Source organism: Thermothelomyces thermophilus, chromosome 3, assembly GCF_000226095.1.
Source record: "Thermothelomyces thermophilus ATCC 42464 chromosome 3, complete sequence".
Classification (NCBI taxonomy): Eukaryota; Fungi; Ascomycota; class Sordariomycetes; order Sordariales; family Chaetomiaceae; genus Thermothelomyces; species Thermothelomyces thermophilus.
Window position 1 is genome coordinate 4,933,574 of NC_016474.1, and position 25,823 is coordinate 4,959,396.

General features: G+C 56.1%; 7 protein-coding genes and 1 non-coding gene across 8 annotated transcripts; 3 read left to right on the top strand and 5 right to left on the bottom strand.

The window, feature by feature from the left end:
- The first annotated feature begins 309 nt into the window (after positions 1-309).
- Positions 310-2,046, top strand: MYCTH_2305640 (uncharacterized protein). The gene has a single exon (XM_003663568.1). It carries the CDS (start codon positions 390-392, stop codon positions 1,746-1,748), a length of 1,359 nt encoding a protein of 452 aa, XP_003663616.1. The 5' UTR covers positions 310-389; the 3' UTR covers positions 1,749-2,046.
- A 1,107-nt stretch (positions 2,047-3,153) lies between these two features.
- Positions 3,154-3,755, top strand: MYCTH_2060683 (uncharacterized protein; the record flags this gene model as incomplete). The annotated part of the gene is made up of 2 exons (XM_003663569.1): positions 3,154-3,360; positions 3,513-3,755. 2 exons carry the CDS (start codon positions 3,154-3,156, stop codon positions 3,753-3,755), a joined length of 450 nt encoding a protein of 149 aa, XP_003663617.1.
- Positions 3,756-5,522: 1,767 nt separating this feature from the next.
- Positions 5,523-7,936, bottom strand: MYCTH_2305642 (uncharacterized protein). The gene is made up of 5 exons (XM_003663570.1): positions 7,454-7,936; positions 7,261-7,364; positions 5,970-7,179; positions 5,674-5,838; positions 5,523-5,610 (listed from the first exon to the last, which is right to left on the bottom strand). The coding sequence occupies exons 1-4, from the start codon at positions 7,586-7,588 to the stop codon at positions 5,683-5,685; spliced, it is 1,605 nt and encodes a 534-aa protein (XP_003663618.1). The 5' UTR covers positions 7,589-7,936; the 3' UTR covers positions 5,523-5,610; positions 5,674-5,682.
- A 204-nt stretch (positions 7,937-8,140) lies between these two features.
- On the bottom strand, positions 8,141-8,225 carry MYCTH_t87. Its single transcript has one exon. It is a non-coding gene; the product is annotated as a tRNA-Gln (tRNA).
- Positions 8,226-8,987: 762 nt separating this feature from the next.
- On the bottom strand, positions 8,988-11,125 carry MYCTH_66783 (FAD linked oxidase-like protein; the record flags this gene model as incomplete). Its single annotated transcript, XM_003663571.2, has 3 exons — positions 8,988-10,488; positions 10,569-10,950; positions 11,017-11,125. The coding sequence occupies 3 exons, from the start codon at positions 11,123-11,125 to the stop codon at positions 8,988-8,990; spliced, it is 1,992 nt and encodes a 663-aa protein (XP_003663619.1).
- Positions 11,126-14,323: 3,198 nt separating this feature from the next.
- Positions 14,324-16,266, top strand: MYCTH_2305652 (uncharacterized protein). Its single transcript, XM_003663572.1, has 3 exons — positions 14,324-14,731; positions 14,868-15,324; positions 15,479-16,266. Exons 1-3 carry the CDS (start codon positions 14,500-14,502, stop codon positions 16,164-16,166), a joined length of 1,377 nt encoding a protein of 458 aa, XP_003663620.1. The 5' UTR covers positions 14,324-14,499; the 3' UTR covers positions 16,167-16,266.
- Positions 16,267-19,278: 3,012 nt separating this feature from the next.
- On the bottom strand, positions 19,279-20,204 carry MYCTH_2315403 (uncharacterized protein; the record flags this gene model as incomplete). The annotated part of the gene is made up of 1 exon (XM_003663573.1): positions 19,279-20,204. A coding segment is annotated over exon 1 (193 nt), but the record flags the coding sequence as incomplete, so codon positions are not given.
- A 50-nt stretch (positions 20,205-20,254) lies between these two features.
- Positions 20,255-23,426, bottom strand: MYCTH_2305657 (uncharacterized protein). The gene is made up of 4 exons (XM_003663574.1): positions 23,344-23,426; positions 23,001-23,180; positions 22,615-22,795; positions 20,255-22,514 (listed from the first exon to the last, which is right to left on the bottom strand). Exons 2-4 carry the CDS (start codon positions 23,043-23,045, stop codon positions 20,344-20,346), a joined length of 2,397 nt encoding a protein of 798 aa, XP_003663622.1. The 5' UTR covers positions 23,046-23,180; positions 23,344-23,426; the 3' UTR covers positions 20,255-20,343.
- Positions 23,427-25,823: the final 2,397 nt, after the last annotated feature.

Sequence of the window (25,823 nt, forward strand, 5' to 3'; positions counted from 1 at the left end):
CAGCCGATAGAGGATGAGAGGATGGTCCCATGGGTCGATAAGCATCACAAATAGGGGCAGGCGGTAATGAGGCTCAGCGAGCCGCAGTGGTCTGAGGCGGCTTAATCCGCGTCCGTGGTAGGCAGAAATGGGGGCTGCATGTTCAGCTCCGTTCGGAGACCGAAATGTACCTAATCGTGTGTGTAAGGCAAGGTTAGATGTGTAAGCTGGCTTTCGGGGTAAAAGCAAATAGCGTGTGGCACAAAGCGGGACAAGGTATAAAATGGGGCCCAGTTTAGAAAAGTTCCAGGTAAGATTCCTCCTTCAAGACAGGAACACAGCCCTGAACCGCTATTGACCAATACGAACGCTGGCATTTCCCGTCCCGTCTCTTTCCGTTTTCTGACAAGATGACGACTGTGGCCTCCCAGGTCCGCCTCTCGCCCGACCATCTGGGCATCGCTCGTACCGACGACGGCCTCGCCGACGGTGCGCTCGAGGTCGCTAACGAGCTCCTGCAGAAGAACCATGACGAGTGGCACATGTACTTCCAGGACATCGCCGGCCACAACCACATCCCCCACAGCCTGCTCACAATCCTGGCCATGGGCGGGGGGCCCGATCAACTGCGCCGCGCTTACGACGACGGCGAAATCCTGCAGCGTCCCCTGCCCCCGCTAGCCCCTGGGTCGATCGACTCGCTGGCCGACCCGGACGTGTTCCTGTCCCGCATGGTCAAGATCCCCGAGTACACCAACTTCCTCGTCTTCTTCGAGCGCGAGATCGAGAAGAAGGGCTGGCAGGCCGTCGTCAACGAGTACTGCTTCGCCGGCACCCCCGTCGCCGAGAACGTCTTCGCCCAGCTCTACGAGGGTCTCTACCACCCGCTCATACACCTGGCCTTCGGCGTCGAGTTCCACCAGCCCAGCATCGTCGCCGAGGGCCTGGCGCAGGCGGCCTCGCACCACCCCGGCCTCATCTGGACCGACTTCTTCCGCCGCGCCGAGGCGCTCGCCCGCTCCGGCACCGTCTCGCCCAAGCCGCTCGTCGAGTTGTACAAGGCCGTGCGGGCCAACGCGAAGATCCGCGCCGCCGCCCGCCTGCAGGACGGGCCCTTCCGCGGCCAGGGCATGATCGAGCGTGCCGCGGACGAGCTGGTGCCCATCGCCGCCCAGTTCCAGGTCACGCCCGACAACCTGCAGCGCGCGCTGGCCGAGGTCATCAGCTGCTCCGCCTTCACCACGGCCGCGCAGAAGGCCGGCAAGGTGCCCAAGGTGGACTTCTTCTACTTGCACATGGTCACCTCGGCCCTCGCGGTCGACATCCTGGTGCGCCAGGACTGGATCTCGATCGAGAACAAGGCCCGCCTGGTCGAGTGGAAGGGGCGCATCGACCTGGCCTGGTACGCCGCCAACGCGGCGCCCGAGCTGCGCGCCCAAGTGCTCGACCAGTACCGGCCCACCCTGAGCAAGGGCATGGGCTGGAAGGAGCTGTACCGCGCCGCCAACGAGGTGCACGACGACGGTCACATCGTCAAGTTCATCCGTTCCCTCAAGAACGGCGAGGACGTCGTCAAGCCGTTCGAGCAGGCCCCCGGCGCCGCCGACTACTTCCCCGTCCATGGCGACATGTGGCTCAAGACGGCCCAGTTGTGCTACGACGGTACCGCCGAGATCATCGACGAGCCCAACCGGCTGCTGTCCAAGAAGTGGGTGTTTGGCGCCGGTTTCGATCTCGCCTGGGCCGAACTTCCGGGCTTGTCCCAGTAAGCTACCACCTGACGGGCAGATAAGGTATGTACATACATACAGTACCTTACTACATAGTGTAGCTAGCGTAATTAGATGTTAGGGTAGCATAGGTAGTCCCCCAAATCAGTGCAAGCCAAGTTTGAGAGCACATGCATCCCCCCTCCCCCCCCCTCCAGGCACCCTAAGGAAGAAAAAGATGAAAAAAGAACATGAAACCATGCAACATCATGTAAGGTGACGGATAACCTTCATGCAGTGCTCCCTACGGAAGTAGATCAGTTACCGGTCACAGTGTGTGTGCGAATGATTTTGGGAAATCCTAATGAATGTCATCATCCCAACAGTTACCTCCACTGCATAATACAAACAAGCAACGTCACATCCCTTGAGACTAAGCAAACACCAAGACTTGGGACGTTCCGCCATATCGGGTACCATCTTTGTGACAGTGACAGTGCACACAAATCTGGATACCTACTCTATAATTAATTGTTTTTCTCTCCTCCCATTCTTGCTTGAGAACACTTTAGTACCGAGGGACCTACCTGTCAGTGCATATTATAATAATATGAGACACTTTTTGCTTGTCCAAGGCAGATGAAGGGGCCGTAACAGTTTAATTATGCGCTCGTCAGCATCCCTGCGTGCCAGTTCCCCTGATAGATTCTCGAAATCTTCACCGTTACGGCTCTGAGCATCATTGCGCGATTCGGATTGAATAATCGTCATGTTCCCCCGCCCTTCTAGAAGCTGTGACTGTCTCTTTAGTTAATTACTCTGTATGTACATACATCAGGCAGGTTTCGTATTATTAGACCGTCCGTGCCACTTCCACACTCGAAAAGAGACTTGAACTTCAACACTTCCTTACTATTTCCGACATCGATTCGAGGCTGTATAACATCTAACTAATTGGGGGCTAGTCCCCGACAGCTTTGCACTAAACAAGGGAGAGGGAAGGAAAATTAGCGTGCGGCGGTACTCCGTAGTTAGTTATGTATGTACCAACGTGCGTGGAGCGAGCGGCAGGATCGGAATCCTGGCCGCAAATCGCCCGAAGTATTGTTGAGTTCAATCGGTAACTCCGCCGCCTGTATCACCCGAAATTTCCGACACAACACGGGAATGACGGGCCTGGGACCGATTCATTAAACCATTCTTGCCCGAGAAGGAGACATTGCTAGTCTCGGAATGTTTTGATAGTGATGGAACAATAACGGTCAAACGGCGAGAAAAAAGAGCAACTTTGCTACATGTATTGGGTAAATTTGCCTTAATAATACTGTACATATTAATACATAAAGGGACCTTAATTACATACCTACTTAACATTCGTGCTAGCCGCTCATCCGGACGGTTCTCTGAGGGATTGATTGATAATACCTTGCAGTTCACGCCCAAGCATCCCGCCCCCAACCACGCGATGCCTGCCCCGGCCGCAATCCAAGCGGCAACGCTTGACAAGTTCATCGAAGCCTGGAAGCAGTGGAGTCCGGGCACCTTCTTCACCTCCTGGACCGACAACTGCACCATGAGGACATTGCCCTTCAGCGCGGGGATGCCGCTTCGCTCGCGGCCAGAGACGGAGGAATTCCTCCCGCTCCTCATGGGCCTTATGTCCAACTTCGAGGTAAGAGTCGCACTCGGCGTTCGAGGCACGCTATTGTGACCCGCAGGGAGTTTTTTTTTTTTTTTTTTTTGGGGGGGGGGGGGGGGGGGGGAGAAGGGGTTGGACAACAAGTGTGTCTGAAAGAGCCGTCCTAACGGGGCATCCGATTGTAGCTCACAGTACACAACGTCGTCCACGACGCGGCCCAGGGCAAGGCTGCCATCTATGCCCTCTCCAAGGCCGACACGCCGGTCGGGCCCTACAGCAATGAGCATGCTCTCTTTGTCTGGTTTGACGAAAGCGGCGAGAAGGTAACCAAGATCGAGGAGATGTTTGACTCGGTTGTTATCAAGGACTTCTTTCCCAAGGTGCAGGCCTACATAGCGCAGCAAAAATCGCAGGGGCCGGCAGCTTAATTAATGTTGCCACTTTAGACGAATTTGCAGAAATCGATTGGTTTCTTCAATCACATCACCCTGTCCACATCGAGGCCCCTTGATGATTACTTCTCACGTCAAGTATCATGCCCAGTTTTGCTCTTCCTCGGCCTTCCCATGATTGGGTAGGCAAGATTCAAGATTCAGAATTAGAACCTCAGACGAACAAGACACCTGCGCCTCTTAATTATTGGCAGATGTATAATAACACGGTCAAGATGTTTGTAAATTGTCGAAAGGCTCGTCTCCATTCTGACTGACTCGAGACTATATTCTTTTTCCGATAGCTACGGATGTTATTCGAGAGTACCTATAGGTAGACTGTCAATCGCGAATAGAACCCCAAGCATTAATCCTCGTAGGGTGTATTGGGTACAGATCTAGCGATGTATTCAGCCCTCCTCACGGGTCCTCCTGTGAGTCTAGCGAAGCTTGAGTTGAGTGAGGCTGAAGTGCTCCGTACCTCAGAGAGCAAAGCAACGGAGAGATCATTGAAATCATATACGTGGTCATTGGGCGCCATACTTCTCTCCGTCTGTGGTGCTGAATTCTACTGTCGCCGACAAATGAGGGAATAATCGTCACAGGAATGTATCTGTTGGCGGGAGCAGCCCCGGTTCAAATGACGATTCTTCCACCGTGGAGTACTGCCTACCAGCCTCGGAGTGTGATTGTAGTTAGGACCCTGCATCCGATGTGTAATGAAGCAGACGACATTGTCCACAGGTACTCTCTTAGGGTATAATGTAGATCCTTCTCAGTGGCACACAGCACGCGCAGATTGCAGCTACACGCATAGTCAAGCCACATGTAGTGTTGACATCTTGCTCCGTCCTAGCGGACAGATATCATATACATCGTACATCTTATTTTACTCTTCCCCTCTCTTTCTCCCTCAAATCCCTCTAACACTCTCCGTGTTCTGCCGCATCCCGCACCTGAACCAGCAAGGCCGGTGTTGTATCACGTCGAGCGTGTTCGTCCAGCCAACGCCGACTATCGTTCTCCCTTCGCGGGAGTTGTTCATCCTGACCGTCGTGGTTGAATAGGGCATCTAGCAAAATACCTCGTAATGAATATCTTGGCCCTAGATACGGGGTGTGGCATTCAATGGCCGCAAGCTAACAGTTCCTATCCGAGGATATGGGAGGCAAAGCTCCTCCTTCCGCTCTTATGGACTTACTTAATTAGCTGGACCATAGATTCAGTAGCGTGGTGCGAGTGGCAAGGATCCATTGTCAACCGGCACCTGAAAGAGTCGACACCCCTTTTGATCATATGTAGAGCATTGTTAAATGCTAGGTCCCGTTCACTTGCAGCTATTATAGATATCAGGATCCGCTTGCCGTCTCCTCTTCTCTGCTCGAGCATTCCCCCCAAAAGAAGTTACTTTTTCAAGCTTCTGCCGCTAGTGGTTGGCCCTCGTGTCCGTCGGAGTGGAACTGAACGGGAACAGTCTTGCATGACAGGATGAAGACTGGCAGTCTCGCGAGTGAGTCTATAACATCTCATCACCCAATGAATGCTATATTACACATGTATTATCCGCGACGAATCACGACTTGCGCTTTTTTTCGGTTGCCGCATGGGAGGCGCTGCTTTCTGACTTGAAATCTAGCGCAGCGGTAGGGACGAGTGGAGGTGAATGAGAGCCTCGTCCTCGAACTCTCATCATTGTTAGAAGAGCTTCGAACCAGACACTGACTTCCTATGCACAGCGAAAGACGAAACTAGGACAATTGGTCCGCTAACATGCCAATGTTGACTTCCCAAGATGGTAATATCTATGGCAACACGGGTAATTAGAGGGCTCGTATGTCACGTCATGTAACTACTAGAATGCATCTCAGTACAGATATCTATGGCAAGGGTAACCGCCGACTGTGTGGAGACAAACTTTCTCTAATTACCCAGACTTTGGCGCCTTTCCTGACTCCTCGTGCGTATGACTCGTCACAGCTCGCAGTCGCCGCTTTCTCGCGGCTCTCCAAATGACAAACGACAAGCCGGCGGTCCAAACCGGAAGAGCCAACGACGTGGCGATCATGGCGTACATTCCCCTCTAATTACAACCAACCAGTCAGCCACTCGAGTCAGACAGACCATTTCGGATTGTCTCATAATAGTCGGTTCGGACAGACAAACAGATCGGAACAGCCGTCTAATTAAGGGCCGTGGGTTTTGCTTGCTCACCTCGAACCAGGGCGCCATGCTGGCGCCGTAAAACACGATGCTCCACCACGCGTTCACCGCGTTGCTCCCGACGTTCATACCCGCCAGCACGACGGAGCGGAAGACGGGCTCCCTGTGCCTGGTGGCATCGTTGGCCCAGGCGAAGAAGGTCGCCTGGCAGGCATAGACGGTGCCGGCCCAGTAGTAGGCGGCAAACACGACTGCCTCCGCCCGGCCGCCGCCGCCCCCCCGCCGCGGGTCGCGCTCCGTCATGCCCTTGGCGCCCAGGATCATGGCGCTCGTGGCCACGCCGGTGACGCCGATGAAGTAGCCGACCATGTATCTCTTCCCGCCGAGGAAATCCGTCAGGGCTGCCCAGAAGAGGGTCGAGACGATACCGACGGCCGGGACGCCCGTCGGGTAGTTGTTGAGCTGGCTGACCGTGTACGAACTAAATGGGGAGCTCTTCATGTAGAGCGCGAGCAGCGTGTTGGAGGAGAAGGACTCGGTCTCGCCGGCCAGAATCCACAGCACGACGAAGCCCCACCACTCGTGAGAGGCGAGGACGCGCTTGGCGAAAGCCCACGACAACGGGGAGGTGGTGGTGGCCGTCGTCGTCTCTTGTTGTCGGTCCTGCTGCTCTGGTTCTCGGTGCTGTGCTGGTGATTGGGGGCGCGAGTCGTCGCCGTGTTCGTCGTCGCCGGGCTCGCGGTCAGGCTCGTGGTCGGGGTCGAGCAAGTGCCCGTGCTGTCTAAGTCGGGATACGGCGAGCTCACGCTCGGCTGGGGTGAGGTAAGGTGCGGCCGTGGTGGCCGGGGTGTCCGGGAAGAGGAGGAAGCCGTACAGGGCCACGGGTAAGGTGATGATGCCGTCGATGAGGAACAACCAGCGCCAACCGCGGAGGCCGTGGCGGTTATCCATGCTCGTGTATATGCCGCTCTGGATGAACCCGCCGATCATGGTGCCGGCCAGGCCCGAGGCGGTGAATATGCCGCTGCGCTTTCCCAGCTCGCGCTCCGTGTACCAGGACCCCAGGACGTAGTGTGTCCCGACGAAGGTGCTCGCCTCGGCGATGCCCTGGAAGAAGCGGATGGCCATTACGGCCCCGGGCGTGTGAGTCGAGGCAGTAACCATGGTTAGCCCCGCCCAGACGGTCATCATGGCCGGGAAGAAGTAACGTGGCTTCACATAGTGCAGGCTGAGGTTGGAGGGGATCTGGCCGAGGACGTAGCTGGATAATAAGGTTAGGAATGTGGCACGAAGGCTAAGGTAGCCCGTGGCGGAACGTTTTTGAGACGAGGCTCAATCTTACCCAACAGTGAAACACGTATTGATCTGGTTTAACTGGTTTCCCTTAAAGTTCAGGTCCTCCTTCATGCCCGAGACGTAGGCATTGGCGAGGTTTGTACGGTCAAGCTAGAACTACCCGGTGAGTCTGGGTTGATTATAATTCCCCCTTCTCACTCCCACAAGGATTCTTGGCACCGGTCAAGAAATTGACTTACATAGTTAAGAAAGTAGCTTAAACAGCAGAATGTCAAGATGAAAAAATCAATCTTGCGCACAAGCTTGCGCTCCGCCGGGTCGCTCCGCCATGCTGAGGAGAAGTAGTCGCGGAGCTTGGATGTGGTAGCCTTCATTTCGCAGGCTATGATACCTTAGCCTACGGCGGCCCGCATTGACGCCCTTCGCCTGCCCGCTACGTGCAGCAGGAGCAGGAGCTAGTGGTTCTCGGTCGCTTGTGCGGCGAGTTGCCGACGACGCGGTGCGAGTGACGTGCAGCGGAGTTAGGAAATGATTGGTAATGTGGGGTCCGATCTGATTGGCCTTGTTGTTCACCGCGCATCGGTAAAGTGATCACAGCAATTCTGTCGTTCAATACGGGAAAGCTGTCATACTCCAAAAATCGGTCTCGCTTCGTTCCGGTAATGTTCTTCCGACGACAGCCTGGTGATTGTGATGACGTCCAAAAATTCAATAGTCCAGACTATTTGACCGGGGCCTCCCCGTCCCGGCCTGGCGCGATCCGCGGGGCTGCCGGCTTGCGCGCTCCGAGTATCGGGGGGTGGGTCAAAGTAAACCCCGCCATCAGAGATTTCCCATCTCCACCGTTCCCAGGGATACGGCCACTTGTGGTGGCATAAAAAAGCAAGAGAAGAGAAAACCAAGGAAAACGAAAAAACATGCAGTTTAGGTCGTACCCGGAATCGAACCGGGGTTGCCGGAATGTCCTGAGAAGATCAGAATCCGGAGTGATAACCGCTACACTATACAACCGTTCAGTTGATGCTGGCGTGCTCCCGAAACGGGAGACGAAACTGCGCTGTGTGGCGTTGAGTAGTCAACCTGTAACTTTCGTTCGACTCGATGCTCAGCAACAGGAGGGGGTGCCGAATAGGTAAGGTACTGTACTTAGATTATACTTAATTAGTGAGCCACAAACGTGATTTTAAGACATTGGCAATACCTTCGTTAGGAAGGAAAGCAGTTGCCAGCTCTACCAAATTTGAACCAATGAAGCAAGCAGCCAGAGTGAGGCAAACACTTCGATCGCTGCTATGGCCTCCCCGCACAACATGCCCTGACAGGGAAGGCAGGTACTGTAATCCGTACTTTCCCGCCCTGTGTATGTAATATTCTTAATTTGGTGCCCACCGCAGTCTGAAATCTCTCGCCGTCTCTCTCGCCCTCCAACCGAGCAAAAGTTTTTGCAACCCATCGGCCTTGTTAACATGATTGCCGCACGTGCTGGCAGTTTCGCACACTCACGTCACGGCTCAGAAGAGATAATTAAAAAAAGTCCATGGCGGTGTCATATTTTCAGGAAGTTCCTTTCTCTGAAAACGAACTGACTACGCATACCATTGCATACAAACAAACAGAAGGAGGTCCCATTAATTAGGTGAGTGAAATGAAGGTTACGATGTTTGTACATCTAGTGATACTTTATATATAATTATAACTTCTCCCCAGAGTCAGACTGCGAATGCCAATTCCATCCCCGTCGACGTCCTTCGACACCTCCCTAACAGGTCCTCCTCAGTTGGAGACCTTGCACAGCTTGCCGGTCTGCAGCGTCAGCCAGTCGGGCTGGCCGGCGATCTTCCAGCGCTCGGAGCCGACGGCGGTCGGGGCCCAGAACAGGTCGTAGGGGTCGACCGTGCGCTTGATCTGGAGCAGACGGTCGTAGTTGGTGCCGAAGAAGGCCTCGGCAAAGTCGGGCTCCATGACGTCGCCCTCGTTGCCGTACCCGCCCGGGCCGTAGGGCCGCAGTCGGCCCATCCAGTCGTCGGTGATCTTGCGCTGCACCGCCTCGAGCTCCTCCTGCGAGATGCCGGGCGCCCAGCCGGTGCCCATGATGCCGAACCAGACGGCGTCGCGCCAGTGCGAGTTGGCCCCGCTGGCCGGGGTGCCCGCCGGCGCCGCGGGGTTCATGTTGTACTGGATCAGCGCCGAGCCCTCCTCGATCACGGACCGGACGGCGTCGAACATGGCGATGCGCGTGGTATCGTCGTCCCACGCCGAGCGAGGGAAGAGGCGCGAGGCGGTGCGCAGGTTCGAGTTGGCCACCACCTCGGTCGGGAAGTGCGACGTCCAGGCGTCGTAGAAGTTGTCGTGCTCAAAGTACTGCGGCTCGAACTCGAAGCCCATGGCCGTCCACTCGTCGAAGAGGGGCTGGACCATCGCCTTGAACTCGGACAGCGTCTTGTTGGGCACCATCCAGGGGAGCATGGTCCACGTGTAGCCGGAGCCGGGGGCGCCGCGCGGGAAGATGTTGCCGTACCCGTAGACCTCCTGGTCCGCGTACTCGGGGAACTTGGACCAGTAGGCATACATAGCCTGCCAGAAGACCTCGTCCGAGTTGGCCGTGTCGTTGCCCGAGTTGATGACCCAGGTGACGCCGGAGAACTTCATCTTGGGGTGCGCCTTGACGGTCACGGACGTGACGACGCCGAAGGTGGAGCCGCCGCCGCCGCGGAGGGCCCAGAAGAGGTCGGTATTCTCCGTCTCGCTGGCGGTGACGAAGCGCCCGTTGGGCAGCACCAGGTCGATGCTGAGCACCTGGTCAGAGCCGAGGCCGTACTTGCCCGACAGGGGCGAGTGGCCACCGCCGGCGAGGTAGCCGCCCGCGACGCCGACGCCCTTGCACTCTCCGCCCACGGCGGTGACGCCGTACTGGTTGGCGGCCGCGTAGAGCTCGCCCACCGTCACGCCGGCGCCGAGCTCGAGGGCCGGGCCCGAGTACGACGGCGTCCTGACGGACTGACGGAAGCGGATCGACTTGAGGTGGTGGGTCCAGATGGAGAGGGAGCCATAGCCCAACGACTTGCCCAGGAAATCGTGGCCGGTGTTCTTGACGACGAGGCGCAGATTGAGCGAGCGGGCAAAGTTGACGGCCAGCTGGATCTGGTAGACGCTGGTTGCCTTGACGGCATAGGCGGGGAAGCCGCCCAGGGTGCACTGCGACGTGTTGCCGTTCTGCGGCATGCACGTCTCGCCCTGGAAGAGCGGAGACATGACGGAGGTCGGGTCGGCTTCGCTATAAAGTGGGGTCATAGTGCGTCAGACCAGAGGACGCAACTGAAGCCGAGGGGCGGCAGAACAGGGAAGAGAACTTACTGGGTGGCGGACTCTTGCCAGTGCTCGATGATGTCGGCGCACTTGGCGGCGTTGTACACGCCGCTGTTAGGGTAGCAGACGGCACCGATGGGGACGGTTTCGATGAGGGCGCCGCCGGTCAGCAGGTTGAAGACGCTCCAGGTGAGGCGCGAAGGCCATTTCCAGTCGCCCGGGTAGGTCTTGCAGCTGCCCACAGCGGTGCGCTTGGCAATCTGGGTCGGATCGGCGGCGTCCGCGTCGTCGCCGAACTGGAAGAGCTCGACGTCGGTCAGCTCGTGGGCCGTCAGGTTGGCCAACACATTGTCGGTCAGCTGGAGCGCCGCAATCTCATCGTCTTCGGATGCAGGCTCGGCGGCCGGGGCGACGGTAACTTCGTTGGCGGCTGTGCATCGGGCAGGTTAGTACGACGGAAGAGCTCTTCTCCGTCAAACCAATGGGTCCGACTCACGGAGGACCTCCCCATCCTCAGTCTTGATGGTCTGGGCAAAGCCCTGTTGAACGAGCGGAAGGGCGGCACCTGCGAGCAGCAGGGCGCGTTGAAGAGAGAGGACAGCCATGGAGGACGACAAGATCAGCGAGGGGCTTGTCGAGCTGTTCCACGGGCTGGAGAGAAGAGAGAGGAAGTGTCGATGTTGGTTCCGCGGCGTGTCGCGGCTATTATATGGCTGCGGGACATGCTGGCCCTCCTGTGCCTGTCGGCGTCGGATGAGCTGCCGAACCGCCAATCATGATCCGTGGGATCCGCCGGACCTTGTCTTATCCCACGTGCGCATCCCTGGAATTGGAGCCGGATGGGCAATACTTTCCGGGTCCATGTGGGGTCGAGCAAATCGCGACGGCGACCTTCTATGATTGATCCCCACCCAAAATACACACTAAAGGATAGTAGTACGCTAGGGATAACACGTACGATGGTGTGTTTGTATGTATGTATGTATGTATAGTATGTACGGAGTGCGTCCCTACATCGTTTTTCGACCGCAACGCGAGTTTGGTCAGGTCGGTTGTCACGGACTCCAATTGGCCTGGACCGTGACCCCTTTCTCTTCAAAGTACCAAGGGTCTCCGGCCAAGCCTCAGCGAACCGATATGTGACCCTTGATAATTTAGGCAAGAGCTGTGGCGTTTCAAGGCCGACTGAACCGACTGAATTCGTAGTGTAGTACTCTCTGCTACACTACTCTGATAAGTTACCAACCAGCCAATCAACCTAAGCATGCGGTGGGTCCCCCGGCACACATTGACCCGGAATTCGCCCCAGCTCCCTTTTCTTTTACTTGTACGCTAATAGTGTGCGCTTGTTGCTATTTTTCTCTACCCCGAGCTAGGCACACCCAGGCAAAGGCTCATCATATCCGCGCTCCCGGCTTCACCAAGTCTGACCACAGCGACGGACTGAGGACACCAAATGGCGAATAATACCCGTGTGCATCTATTTGATTTGCCTAGTTGTTCCTCGCATCAGGCCAGACCAAATCAGTTTCCCATCTCCTTGTTCTGATCAGTTTCCCATCTCCTTGTTCTGTCTTCGAGGTTGAGACGCCAGGCACCATGGTTATCAATGTCAGTCGAGGACTCCCGTTCGCCCTTGCCGACATGCCTTCTCCCGTCGGGGCCCGATAAGAGAGCGGGTTGCTCGACAATTCCCGAGCGCATGGAGCTGGCGTCCTTGGCGCTGCCCACCACGCTGGGAGCGGGACGGCAGATGTATGTACGTCGAGCTCGCTTCGGTACTGCGTACCTATGTATGTATGCATGGCGTGGCGTGGCCTCGGCTATCCAGATGGTACCGGCTCCCTGGCAGCGGCACTTGGGGTGTAAGCAAATGGGGTTGCCACCGCATGCGTACACTACATAACTAGCGTACATACTTGTTGACGCACTCTGCAGGTCCAGCAGACCCAATATTACATAGTAGTGTACACTACGCCACAAGAGGAGGAGGGCCGATTGAGACGCCGGTTGCCGCTTAGCCTCCTCGAGTAAGAACAAGACATCCTCGCGTTGGCATGAATCCAGGGTAATTATCCATTTCGGCCCGTTCTGGCCCTCTGGGCAACGGAAGGCGCCGAGATTTCGTTATCCACTGCCCGCCACCCGACCCCCCCAAATCCGTGTTTCGGAGAGTGGGCAAGGAAGACTGTGTCCTTAATATGGGCTAGCGTACACAGTACGTCCGTACACTAGAAACATTTGACGCAGTTTCAGGTCGCCGAATGCCCTCCATGCAAGTAGCGACATCCCTCTCTCTGCATTCTCCATCAATAACCAACGCCATTCGTATTGGAAATTGCGTCACCCGAGTTTTCCGGCACTAACGTTTGATTTCGAACATGGTCAGGCCAGGCAGCAGAGCGTTCGGCTCTCTGTCGCTACGGAATTGCCCCGCGCGGGGGGGAAGGGGCAAATCGTCCCTACTGTGTAGTGTTAGCGTACTAACGAATACAGTATTTAGGTTGGTGAAACACGGAGTACTACAGAACGCCGCTGGGACGTCGGCAAACAAGCACTCGGTTCAAGTTCGCAGCGTCTGTCATTCGTCGCGGATGTACTCTAAGGTATGTGCGTAGGTGCGTAGCAAGTACGATATGGAAGGCGTATCTTTCGTTTGTTGTTCTTTTCGTTCTTTTCTTCCTTCGGGTGGACAAGTAGCAATGCAAAGCCTCGTTCCAACCGCAAAGGGCAGTGATCGGCAAATCTGTGTGGGAAGCCACGCTGTCAGGGTCATCCCTGTGGCGTACGGAGCAGCTAGCCATATAAAGCCACCAGTTCGCAGTACGGAAGGAGCGCCCGAAGCTTCCATCAAAGGGGACGACGGAGTAAAGAAAGAGCTTGATAGTCTATGACTCGTTACCTAGTGTATTCCCCCCCTTGCAGAAAATCGCCTTGTCCAAGGACGCAACAAGACGAGATTCAACGTAACAGACTTCGCGCTCGATACGCGGGACACTAGACCCTCATAGTGAAATTCCAGACAAGTTGCCAACTACTCGGAGCAGCATCAACCTGGCCGTGTCAAGACATGGGGAAGCTATAATTAGTGTGCATGTTAATGTAATAGTAAGGATTGTGCCGCTTAGTACATAATAGGTAGTTATATGTACTGACGTTGCATCTAAGAATCCTCTGAGGGGAGAACACCTCTTGTCAATGTCAAAGCGCAACCCCAAAGGTGGAAAAAAATTCATCAGTAGGGCGCGACAGCTCCAACACTAATCTGCACACTAGACTACTTGTAGACTAATTGCCACCGCTCAAGTGGAGGCCGCCAAGGTACACGACGCAGGGGAACTTGTAGCGTATACCGGCCTCCTGGGATCAGTGGTCTTATGCTGTCTTGGCTGCTCCAAAAGTCCTGAGATCAAGGTTTTTCAGCTGCCATGGCTGGGTTTAGTGTAGATTCAGGGGTGTTTTGACGAGCGGAGAGGCACATGAATAGTGTGTGTTGCTTCGCTCTTTGCGTCTCCCCCGTTTGGCCTTTTACATTGTCCTGGCCGAGAAGAGTTTGGGAGTTTGGGAGAAACCGGCCACACTCTGAGGATTGTTGTATATTACATGATTTTACCATGCTTCGTTGAGTCAAGTCTCTTTTTTTTTTTTTTTTTCTTTTCTTTTCGCATTCAACTCACCACACCGGGATCCGCCTTGCTCGTCGATCGATCTTCGGTGAGATCGGATAATGTGGCCAGGTTTGGGCGCCCTTATAGCCTACCATCCTGGCCGTGGTTCCCTAGTGTAACGGGAGCCGGTTCTCCGTTTTGGTTCCGGTACACTAGATAATCCTCTCTCCACATACATAGTACATATCTGATCGACCTCCCCCCGGCGCGTGCGGGCTTCGATCGTTCCCACAGGGCGGCGCCGATCTTTCTTGACTTTGGCTGTTGTTTCTGTCCCACGACTTTCTCTTATTTTCAATGCCGGGACGAGCATGACGCCTCTTCTACGTCGCCGCCCCGAGCACGGCAACGTGCTCGATATCCCAACGCCGCCTTTGCAGCAGGCTGCCTTGTTTGTCATCTTTTTCTTCACCGCTCTAGCGTTCGTCACCTACAGTCTCAGGGCGTACACACGCCTCCGGATGCGAACATGGGGTCTCGACGACTATCTCGTCACCGGCGCCATGATCTTTTCGCTGATGATGATCGGGCCCTTCTACATGTGTAAGCCCAGACCGTGACAAGACCCCTCTTCCCCCAATCGGTTTCCCCTTTTTCTCTGTTACTCTGTTCCCCCTCCACTCTAGGTTTTGTTGATTCGACGACCGAGCACTAAGACGAGAACGACGGTTCCGAACAGACATTAAGCTCAACTACTTTGGCTGGCGTCAAAAGGATGTGCCCCAGTTCGACCCGGCGCCGGGCTTGTGGTGGTTCTACCTGGCCCAGATCTTCTACAACCCCATCCTGGCCTTCGTCAAGGCCTCGGTACTCTGTTTCCTCCTGCGCCTGGGCGGGCAGAAGCCGGGCGTCAAGTACGCCATCTACTTCCTCAACACATTTAACGCCCTACAGGCCATCGCCGTCTTCCTCGTCGCCGTACTGCAGTGTCTGCCCATCGAAGCCAACTGGGACATGGCGGTCAAGGCCGACCCCAACACGAGGTGCGTCGACAACTCGTTCCACGTCACCATCTCGTCCATCACCATCCTCACCGACATCGCCGTCATCGCCCTGCCCTTTTGGATCTTTTTGGGTCTCAAGATGCCCAAGGCCGCTAAGATGGCCGTCCTGGGTATCTTTGCGCTCGGTCTTGTGTGAGTGCTGCCCCTACTGCCCCTATTTATTTATTTATTTTTTTTTCATGTTCGATTTGGACATAGAAAGAAGGGGGGGAAGGGGTGAGAGCGGGGGCCGGGAGAATGCGCAAGAGATTGTGACTGACGGGCCGGGTCGCGTCCGATAAAACAGGGTCACCATCATTGGCATCGTCCGGCTCCGCGGAGTCATCAAGCTCTTCTATGGGCCGCCAACCGGCGGGGACCCATATCACGATATCACCGTGACCTTGTCGGTGGTGGAGACCAACGTGGCCATAGTGTCGGCCTCGGCGCCGGCGCTGCGCCCGCTGTTCCGCTCCCTCCTGCCGAGCCTCTTCGGAGGCAGCAGCGCCCGCTACGGCCATAACAGGTACCTCTACCCGAACAGCAACTCGCCCTACGTCTTCTCGGGCGCCGGCACCTCCGTCCACGCCGCGACCGCCAACGGCGGCAAGGGCGGCAAGGGCGGGACGCAGACGGGCACCGGCTCGCGCCACGACGGGGCCGTCCCCGGGCGCCGCGGCAGCATCCGGCTCAAGAACCTGACCAAGAGCGGGCACACCGAGTGCCGCAGCGTCAGCCCCAGCGGGTCCGAGGAGGAGATCATGACGTACAACGGCATCATGCGCACCACCGACGTCCAGGTCCACTACGAGGGCTCCAGGGGCAGCCGGATCGACCGGGGCCCAGGAGGACGAGGCCCCGGCTTCGACGAGGAGGACGAAGGCGCCACCGGCCGTGCCGCCGCCGCCACCGCGCGGGAGACGGACGCGTCCAGCCGCGCCTCGAGCGATCTCAAAGCCGGCGCCAGAGTCCAGGTGGAGAAGGGACCCCTATGAGGAGAGCTCTGGCATGGCGATGGACGGGGGTAATAGGCAATGAGTGGTTCCTCCCCTGGCTTCAATGACCAACTATTACCAAGGAAGTCATATTATGAGGGCAGCGGGTTCAGAACAAAAAAAAAGGAAACAAAGCTATTTTTGTGAGCGGATGGTCGAGGTGCAAACAAGGACCTTTTTCCCTCTCTTTCTTTTGTACTTATTTGACTCCAAACGGGCACCCCGGCGGGATGTTGCGGATGGAGTGGTGTTTCGATACCTCGGCATGACAGCCTTTTCTTCTTAAAATACTCTGTACGAGTTTACAAACTAGATCATTACACACGTACCGGACCAGTAGACACCCTGGCGAGTTTGGCAATTTTGGGGGATATTTCCGTGGGTAAAGGACTCCAAAGGAAAGATAATGAGTTGCATAATTAAGTGGTTTCGATAATGATAACCCTCTCACCCACAATACGGACGGCCAAACTAAAAGCTCGTTCTTGGAGACCTCTTGGCGCCCCAGAAGCTCCATGGATCCCGAGGTTTATCTTCAACCGCACTCCGAGGAGATCCAACGCTTTCCGTTATGAGGCGATTCACAACCGGGAGAGGTTCTACTATCTTGGGTACTTCGGAGAGAGTGGGCTCGGGTAACTCGGGTTGAGGCGCGGGCTTATAACATTTTTTTCTGTTATTTAATTACACAATAGAAGGTTACCCTGGGCTCGGAACTGAGAGAACTAGGCTGTGTCGCAGATGCCGAGGTTCGCAAGGGCAGAACGTGCCTTCTTGATGGAAGAATGGTTCCAATTGATGGAAGAAGGTTGTAGTATTCAAAATAGTTCAAAAGTGCGATTCTTCTTCTTACGTTTGCTGGCCCTGTGGCTCTGTATAAGTAGAGGATAGGAACAAAGAACCCTCCGTTTGCCAGCCCGTTTGCCAGGATCCACAGGGCTTATCTAACCTTACATGATGGACGCGTCCGTAGACAACGTACTGCATCACTTCTTTTTCTTCTTGCTCTTCTTGGAGCTCTGTGTAATGCCTGCGGACGTATCATTGTTCTTAACCTTGAATGGCTGTCCGGATGCGGGAGCAATTTCCTGGGGAATAGCTTCTTCAGGAGCTGGCCTGGACAGGTCAAGGGTGGATGGTGCCTGCTCCAAGGAACGCCGCTGCTTGTAGCATGCACACAGAAGTCCTCTAATGTAATGCCACAAGCGAACACTGTAACCGAAATAAGCCCGCAAGTCCGGAGGATTCCATGGCAGAACACCTGATCGAGCAAGATCTAGGTCACCAGCTGGATATAATGGCTTCTTTTTGAACGAACGAGAGGAACTTATAGATCATATTAGTACCAACCCATGCACAGAAGACCTTATCTTGTATGGACCCTTGAATAACATCGCCGTGACCTTGCCACGGCGTACATACGCGATCGACCCCGAATTACTTCCTGTTCTACTCGTGTGCCGTGATACTCAAAATTCACACAGCCGACACAAGCCTGCCAAGCCATGCCAGCTCCTCCGTGTCCTCGGTCATTAACACTCAAAGGCGGAAGAAGCTTCCTCAAGTTCAGCAGCGAGGGACACCATGCCTAGGCCGTATATCCTCCGCATGTCTTGTAACACTGGACATCTCAGCTCGACCTGCCCCCTTGTCGGGCGCGATCGATACTTGCTCAAGAGTTGCCCACGACACAGGTGGCAACATGACGAAATCGACACCGCACCAATGCCATTTGTAACAAGGACATATTAGGATCTATGAGCTAAATATCAATGACCTACGGACATACCATGCACCTTAAACCATTCTTTTTTGCCGAAATTTTCCGGACCGTCAGCACCAGGGGGTGCGAGCTCCCAAGTCTTTTTTGTTTTAATCAAATATTCATCCAGTCATCATGTGCAGATAGATTGTTGAAATAACTTGACAAAGTTGAGATAACCAAACAAGAAAGGAAATAACAAGCAAGACGTTCAAAATAAAAACCGAGTAAGAGAAGACGGAAGAAAAAGATTAAAGGGAAAAAAGAGATTAAGGATACATGTCGTGTGAAGGTGCGCTGATGGGGAGGTCTGGCGAGAGAACAAATCGAGCGGTAACAGTTACGAACAGTAATTATGACTCGAAACCAGAAACAGGGTCTGAGGGGGTATACCATGATAACCGTTCCATCTAGCAGTCGTCATACCTGCACCGCTCGCCGAGTTGGAAAAAGGTCAGTGAGAAGCCATCATTGTTCTTGCTTCAAGATGAAGAGAAAGGAGAAAAGAAAAAAAAGTAACAACCAACAAGACAGGAAGAATAGAAAAGAGAAGCATCATGCTTAGAATTAAACGAGGCCTTTGTCCCCCCCCCCCCTCTCTCTTTATCTTTTTTTTTTTTTTTTGACTCTTCTCTTTTTGCGCTCGGAAGTGCAGCACCGATGTGGTCATGTATCTGTGCATCATCACATCGGGTTCAAACACCCCATCCCCCGTGTAGGAGTGTATGGGGCGTGCGGCTTGCTGGGACAAGGAAGGTAGGCCGCGGGAACGGCGAGCGTCCTGCCATAGCCACACCTGCCGATGTCATGTCCCCCCATGCCGCAGCCCCCAGCCCCTTTACCTGGACCTTTCCGCGGTGGAGGCAGGGGTTGGGGGTATGTCATGTCGTCACGATCCGAGTCGAGATATCGGGTTTGGTAGAAGTTTTGACCGTACAAGGAACCCCTTCGTCTGATAGCCGGCGTAATGGTGCCAAGAACTTTGGATGGAGACATGGAGGAGGAACGAGTGTATGCCAGGCCCTCGAACACACCAAGGTGTATGACGGTGAAGACAAGCTAGGTCTGCGCGGGGAGGACTCCGGGACACCGGCAGTAGTGCGCAAACGTGGGGAGGGAGGGAGGCAGGCATGGACGATGAAAACGGCCGGTAGTGGTGAGAGGACTTGGCTATCGTGGCTGTGACTCACTGGGGTGAGAGTCCAGATTATGGGGTGAGCGGCCGAGAAGGGGCCCAACGAGAACCGCATCATAGATGCGGATACCGATATTGCGCTCAAGGAAGAGAGCTGTTGAACGCCGTTTCGACAGCGACGCTCAGGCTTTCCAACGGTCATGCAGCCATCCGAGGTCGATCCCCGTATCAACCCCCACACACAGCACGACGGTATCCCCGGACTACACCGAAAACCGGTGAAGTCCACCAACAGCGTGCCTGGCCCGTACTCAGTACAAGCAGTTGACCCGGGGGTGGGGGGGGGTCGAGGCAGAGAACAGACTCCGCGGCGCGCAGCACAGCAAGACCCCCGGCCAGAGGGATGCGGACACTCCTCGGTGTGGTTGTCGAGGAAATGCAACGCAAGAGCGGCATTTGGTCGCGAGCGAGCGGCCTTGGGGGAAAGGGGATCCAACGGCAACCTCGCCGAACAGGTCCCGCACACACAGAGAGGAGGAGACGATAAAAACGAAAAAACAGAGTTGCAGAGATCTGCCACAGGACGCGGGCCGGAATCTTTGACATGTCGCATTGCGGTGATGTTAGGGTGGTCTCGGGACGTGCCTAGTGGTCGCGAGGGAGGAGTCCGTTTGACCCCTGATTGGATGGAGCAACAACCAGCTGATCACTCCCCTCCCACCACAACGCTCCTCGGTGCGTGAGCCACACACACACACACACCACAGCCGGGCTGGGTTTGGGGGCAGATTCTCGGCTTGCAAGATTGTCAGATTGTCGCCGTCGATTTGCGTTGCTATCGCTCGTATTCCCGCGCCGTGTCTTCTTATCTTTCCTGTCTTTTTCTCCTTTCATCTTTTTTTTTTTGTGTGTGTGTGTTCTCGGGATGTTTCACGCGGCCCTTTCCGCGACGGTGGTGTCGTTGGCGATATTGTTTAGAACGAGGTTTGAGCAACAAGACCTGGGATGGATAGCCAACCTGCCCTGTTCAGCTTCCCGTGCCGACACCGCAACCCCTTTTCCTTTATTTCTCTCCCTTTTTTGTCTGCGATATCATGACTGACGGTAGACGGTGCCTGCTGCCGACGTTGGCGTTACGGCTCCTCCCCTCTTCCTTGTTTTCGCCCGGCCCCTTCTCCCTTCACCGCCCAGGCTTCCTTCCTGAAAGCCCCCTCCACCCCACCCTGGACACTTCTGCAGGGGAAGAGAGTGTGTCGATACAGGAGGGAGGGGTCACGCGCTCAGGCACGAGGTGCCCCATCCCCGTACCCTCCGCTACCATACACCGACCCGTGAGCCTGGCCGCTGGCAGCCTGACTGGGGTGGTATCCATCTGCGACGGAGTAGCCGTCCCAGTTCCTCGACTGACCCTGGGAGACGGGGGGCCCAGAGGCGTGGGAGTAGCCTCCCCCGTGCCCGTGATGGTGCGTCGGAGTGGTTTGGGAGTGATGAGATGAAGGCCCTGGTAGTCCGTACGGCGAGGTCAGGCCGTGTGTGGAGGCCCGGTGGTCGTATACTACAGGAAGCGCGGTTGATAGGCGCAGGTTCGAGCCGGCGCCCGGAGAGCTGGTCTTGAGGGCTGGAGACATTGTCTTGCCCGCCCCACCGTATGTCGCAGCCCACGAGGAATGGCTGCCGGTGAGCGTGCGGGGGCTCGTGAGCGAGTCGGCGTGGTGGTGACCGCCGCTGCCGCCGCCGAAATAGCCCGCAGCTGCGGATCCGTCGTTCGCCGCGCTCGACGTCGTGGAGACGGGCGTTGGTGGCAGGGCCGGGTAGCTGCCGCTGAGCCCCATAGTGGTGGCGGCGTGGGGCGACGTCGTCGGCGTCATGACGGTCGTCGTCGAGGCGCTGTACTTGGAGATGATCTTGTAGAGGGCGCCGGACAGGTCCTTCCAGTGGAACACCTTCACGTCCTTCTCGATGTTGCGCGGCTTGGGGTTCCCGAAGCCCATGATCACCTTGAAGAACTCCTCGCTCTCGGGGCGGGATTTGCTGACCGTTGCCGGGCGGAACCCTTCGAGGTTTCTGCGGATGCGGTTCTTCTCGTCGACGCCAAACCTGTTCGGCGCGGCGAGGAGCTGCTCGAGCAGGTGGATGGTGTCAACGGATGTTACGTAGCACGCCTGTTTCTCTTCCCACCAAATGCAGCTGATGCAGATGCTGTGCGGCGGCCGCTCCGCCACGCTCACGGGCTTGAAGCTGACTGTCAAGACGCTGCCGGTCTGCTGCTTCCGGAACAGCACCAGTCTGCGCTTGTTTTCCCATTCTTCCTGGGTCCAGCCTTCTGCCATGGACGACAAGTCGCCAATGATCTTGAGCGTTGCCTTTTCCTGGTACACGCCGTAGCCGGGGTATCCTCCTGCCGGTTGGGTCAACGTACTGGTCCGGATAAGCTGTGGTGTGGTAGATGGCGGGTGCTGCAGCGGTGTCAGGCTCGAACGAGACACGGGGACGTGTGCACCGTGTGCAAGGGCCGAAGACGACGCTCGGAGGGGGTGGTCTAGCTGGTTGTTGAACATCCATCCCGTCCCCTGCGGTGACCTGAGCATCGAGGGCGTGCGCGAGTAATGATCCGCGAAGGACGGTCCGCGGTAGGAGGACAACATGCTGTTGCTCCCTTGGCCGTAGGCTCCAGTGGTTGCGGCCGCGGCAGCGGAAAAATCGGCGTGTGCGTGGCTTTGGGCTTGGATTTGTTGTGCTGCGGCGTTGGCGGCCGTGACGCTAGGTCCAAAGCCGTATGTGTTGGTAGCTGTTTCCTCGGCCAATCCGTGATGAGAAAGGGGACTGTCCGACTTCCTTCGGCCGTGCGAGGCTTGGTGAGTTGGGCTGGCACGGTGGGCAGGCGATCGGGTCTTGGGGGAAGCCAGGTCGGGCGGGCTGCTGTCATCAGACACCTTCCCTCCCAAGGTGCCCCCTCCCTCGTGATATGAGAAGACTCCAACGTTGCCGACCCGTGCCATTTCCTCTCCATTTCCATTTTCCAGCGCGAGCGTCAGGGGAACATTGTTGAGGGACGGGCAGCCCGTGCTCAAGAATGGCGGGGCCTCGGCTACGACGGTGTAAGTGCAGACGCCGTTTGCATCTCTCGAGTCCCTGGAAACTTGCGCAGCGCATCTCTGTGATCCGAAGACGAGTGACACAAACGGCGCGGGCGCGCCCAGGCCGCTTCCGAGAAGGTCGTACTGGCATGTCGCTTTGACTGACACCTTCGTCCCCGCAAGACCGCTGTTCGGACGACACGAAAGGACGCTGATGCTGATCCCAGGCGTCACCTGTGTTGCGAGGTACTGTCCCGCCGCCTCATTGCTGGCCGCGAAAGCAATCTGATTGAGCTGCGAGGCCGCATTTTCCGTTTGCTGGGTTGGAAAAGACTGGGAAGGATATTGCGAGTAGGTCGAGTCTGCATAGCCTGCTGATGCCCAAAGGATAAAATATCAGTCAGCCGCTGCATCTCTGTTCTGGGGCTTTGCATGGCCGCGCTTGAACAAGGGGACCGTATGCCACCGACGTACCATGCAGCTGGGGCGGCTGGGCCTTATACGCGGCCATGGGCATTGGCAGGAGACCAGGCGGACATCCCCCGCCGAGGTCTCCTCCGTTTCGGGCCGCTTCCTCTTCCAGCCGGATTGTCAGAGTTTCCGGCGATTCAATATGCTCGTCAAGGATGATTGTCCGGTGCGAATGGTACCCGGGCTGTCAAGTTCAAGTCAGCGACAGGACCTGCTCGTGAAGGGTCTGGGGAGGTTGACGGGTGTGAGTGGCTGTGAGAAAGCAGATTTTGGTCGTGATTACGGCCAGAGGCAGGCGAATGCCAGTTCATCCAAATAGTCTTGCCAAGTACAAGACTAAAGGATGGACGTGCAAAATTGGAGTTCGCGCAACTGATGTTTCTCCTTACCTCGTACACCTTGTAAACAGGCTGTTGGATCTTGGCTGCAGACATTCAAGCTGATTGTTACCCTAGGAATCCCCTGTTGGAGGGGTTTCCTCCTTCTCAGACAGCAAAGAGCAACCGTAACGTGTGGTACGATTGCAGAGGTCCCCCTCTGAACTTCAATCGGACGACGGACACTGAGCTCTGAAGAGTCCTTTCTGTCAGCGGTCATCATCCCCCAGCACACACAACCACCGATGCCGCTCATTGGGTTGAAGCCAGATCGCTCTTTCTTCCGGAACCGGATGAAGTCGAAGGGAGCTTTCTGTCAGGGGAAACTCAGCGGCATCGCTCTTCGTTCACTCACCTTTACGCCCGTTTTCGCCGAAACTCAAAGCGACGCTGAAAAGTGTGGCGATGTGTCGACCTGAAGCGATCTTCGCCTCTCGCGCTGTGCCGTGCAGTCTCTTAAGGCTGTAGCACGACGTTTTCGATCCTATCTCGCCGAAAGAGCTCAAGTGTGAAATAGCATAAACAAACCCCCAGACTAGGTTTTAAGTTCTGGTCTCCAAGCTGGTCCAGCTCAGTGAGTTGCTCAGAGGAACCAGGGTGTTATCGCGGATACTGGAGGGGGTTCGGTCAGTATCGGTAATACAGTAGGTTCCGGGATGGCTTATAGGCTCGGTGGCTCTTCCGCGATGAGGCTCAGCAAGCATCCAGGCCGTCCAGCGCCTGGGATCGCGATGTTGCGGCGCGCAAACACCGGTCGAGGGATGGTGGCAGGGGCACAAAGTGATGCTTACTCGGATGCTGATTGGCAAGGAATGCCAGCTCGTTCCCTCCAGTCTTAACAGCGGTTCTCGGGACCGGGATGGTGGAGATTAGGTTCGATTGTATGCAGCTATCCTGAACCTGTTCGCATGATGAGATGTCAGAACGTTTGCAATATTCGGACGCAGGTAACCGTGAACGGTTCGTCCGGTGTGTGCGAACCCGAGCTGCGGAGCGGCGGGGAGAAGACTGAAACGCTGGGAGTGAAAGAAGGAGTAGAAGCAGGAGGCGAACTGTGTTCAAGACAGAGTCGAGACACGTTCGCTTTTTAGCGTTTTGAGGCGGGAGGGTCTTAAGAAGAATGGTGTCCGGGCGCCGCAGGTGATAGAACGAGAAAAAGGCAATAGGGACGGTCAGCCGATTGCATATCTGGAAAAGGCTGGCACGGCTGGCGCCGCATAGCGCGCCGGTATGCAGGCTGGGGGCAGCTCAAGATCTGGAAAAGCACGTCGGCCGGACAGGTTTCCGGCCCTTGCCCTTCGCGACCTGGCAGACAGCCCCTCCGGTGTTGTTGAGCGGCCGACGGAACAGCGCGCCAAGAAGGGAATGGGCGATTCAGACGTTCGTCCACAGGCCTCGTTCCCCAATTCTGAACACACCGGCAATGCTCAAGACACCGGCAGGTGACAAGGAAGGCAGCGAACGGAGAAAAGGAGCAGTGCACTGAGAAACAAGGATAGGAAACTAACCTAGCCGTTGAACGCAAGATTCCATGGTCTCCGGGGGAGAGATGTGGATCATGCAAGGGTCAATGGGGGGTGGGGATCCGGTACCGACATGAGAGTGTCTGTGTATGTATGGATGTATGTGTGTGTGTGTGTGTGTGTCAGATTGCAAGCACGCGAGATTGTCGAGAGGAAGGCAGGATGAGAGCCGCCGGGAAGTTAATGAGAGAGACCTGTGGGAAAGAGACAGATTAAGGTCGGCAACGCCCGATACGAGGCCATGGACTATGAGAATATTTGCTTGTGGAGAGGGAGGAGAAAGTCGGATCTAAAGCAGTGAAAACCCAACCCCCTTCCCTTTCCCGTGAACATCAGAAGGAAGCAAAGCCAAAGAGAACTAAGGAGAAAAGCAAAGCTGAGCGACGAGCGGACTGGCGAGCGCAGGGGGCTATGGCCGGTGGGCACCAAGCAGGCACCATGTCTGTATTCCGGACACGTACAGGTACCTGTACAGTACATACTTGCTCTGATCATCTCATCACCAGGATAGCTCGACCCCAATGGGGTGTGTTGCGAGACGCTGAGGGACAGTTACTGTAGTAGCGTATGGACAGGGATGCCGTCCCGCCAAATGAGGTCGCCAGGATTGACAAGACAAAAATGGCGAGGCCCACCTGCAAGGCTGGTCACAAGAGCTTACTATTGGGCAAGTGTGGAGCGCAGACCAGGTAACCCTCAAGCACAGGGGGAAAGGGATCGACTTTCGCGGATCTGGGACCCCAGATCAGCTGCGCGGCAATCCGCTGACCCCTGTGATCGAAAATACGACGCTCAGTCGCCGGGCGGCCTTTCCAGGCCATGCCAGTTGACGCGTTGGCGGCGATCAGTCGGAAACGAGATAACGTCAACTTGATGGGCGCCGTAAACCGTCGCCAAAGTTCTGGACGATATTTGCCCTCAGCAAATTAGCGCGCCCTTGCTCCGGAAGGGGATCGGGGGGCTCGGTCGGGACCTAGGCTGCGCGGATTAGCGGTGCAGACAGGCTGGATTTCGTGCCGGGATGCTGCGCACGATGAGAGAGGGGAAAGCTGCCTGATGCACATATACAACACTGATGTCGACCACTTCCAAAGGACCTAGATGTAGATTGGTTCTTTGAGGAGCTGCCGCTTCGAGACTTGGGGAAGAAGTCGATAGATCGCCGTGAGCCGTGAGGGAGCAAAGCAAACCACGATGTTCCCGACCCTGCCTTCTCCCGACGTGCATTAGCATGGTGGTGCTAGCAGAGAACGTAACTAATGGGGTTCCAGATAGCGGTGCCGACAGACGTATTGCAGCGACGGCGGCAATG

Excerpts from the sequence above, each read along its gene's own strand:
- MYCTH_2305640 (XM_003663568.1), top strand. The coding sequence starts at position 390 with ATGACGACTGTGGCCTCCCAGGTCCGCCTCTCGCCCGACCATCTGGGC.
- MYCTH_2305642 (XM_003663570.1), bottom strand. The coding sequence starts at position 7,588 with ATGAAGGCTACCACATCCAAGCTCCGCGACTACTTCTCCTCAGCATGG. Across the intron at positions 7,180-7,260 it reads AATACGTGTTTCACTGTTGG|CTACGTCCTCGGCCAGATCC; the intron begins GTAAGATTGAGC and ends CTTATTATCCAG. Across the intron at positions 5,839-5,969 it reads GCATGGCGCCCTGGTTCGAG|AGGGGAATGTACGCCATGAT; the intron begins GTGAGCAAGCAA and ends GGTTGTAATTAG.
- MYCTH_2305652 (XM_003663572.1), top strand. The coding sequence starts at position 14,500 with ATGACGCCTCTTCTACGTCGCCGCCCCGAGCACGGCAACGTGCTCGAT. Across the intron at positions 14,732-14,867 it reads GATCGGGCCCTTCTACATGT|ACATTAAGCTCAACTACTTT; the intron begins GTAAGCCCAGAC and ends GGTTCCGAACAG. Across the intron at positions 15,325-15,478 it reads ATCTTTGCGCTCGGTCTTGT|GGTCACCATCATTGGCATCG; the intron begins GTGAGTGCTGCC and ends CCGATAAAACAG.
- MYCTH_2305657 (XM_003663574.1), bottom strand. The coding sequence starts at position 23,045 with ATGTCTGCAGCCAAGATCCAACAGCCTGTTTACAAGGTGTACGAG. Across the intron at positions 22,796-23,000 it reads CTGTTTACAAGGTGTACGAG|CCCGGGTACCATTCGCACCG; the intron begins GTAAGGAGAAAC and ends TGAACTTGACAG. Across the intron at positions 22,515-22,614 it reads CCAGCCGCCCCAGCTGCATG|CAGGCTATGCAGACTCGACC; the intron begins GTACGTCGGTGG and ends TTTGGGCATCAG.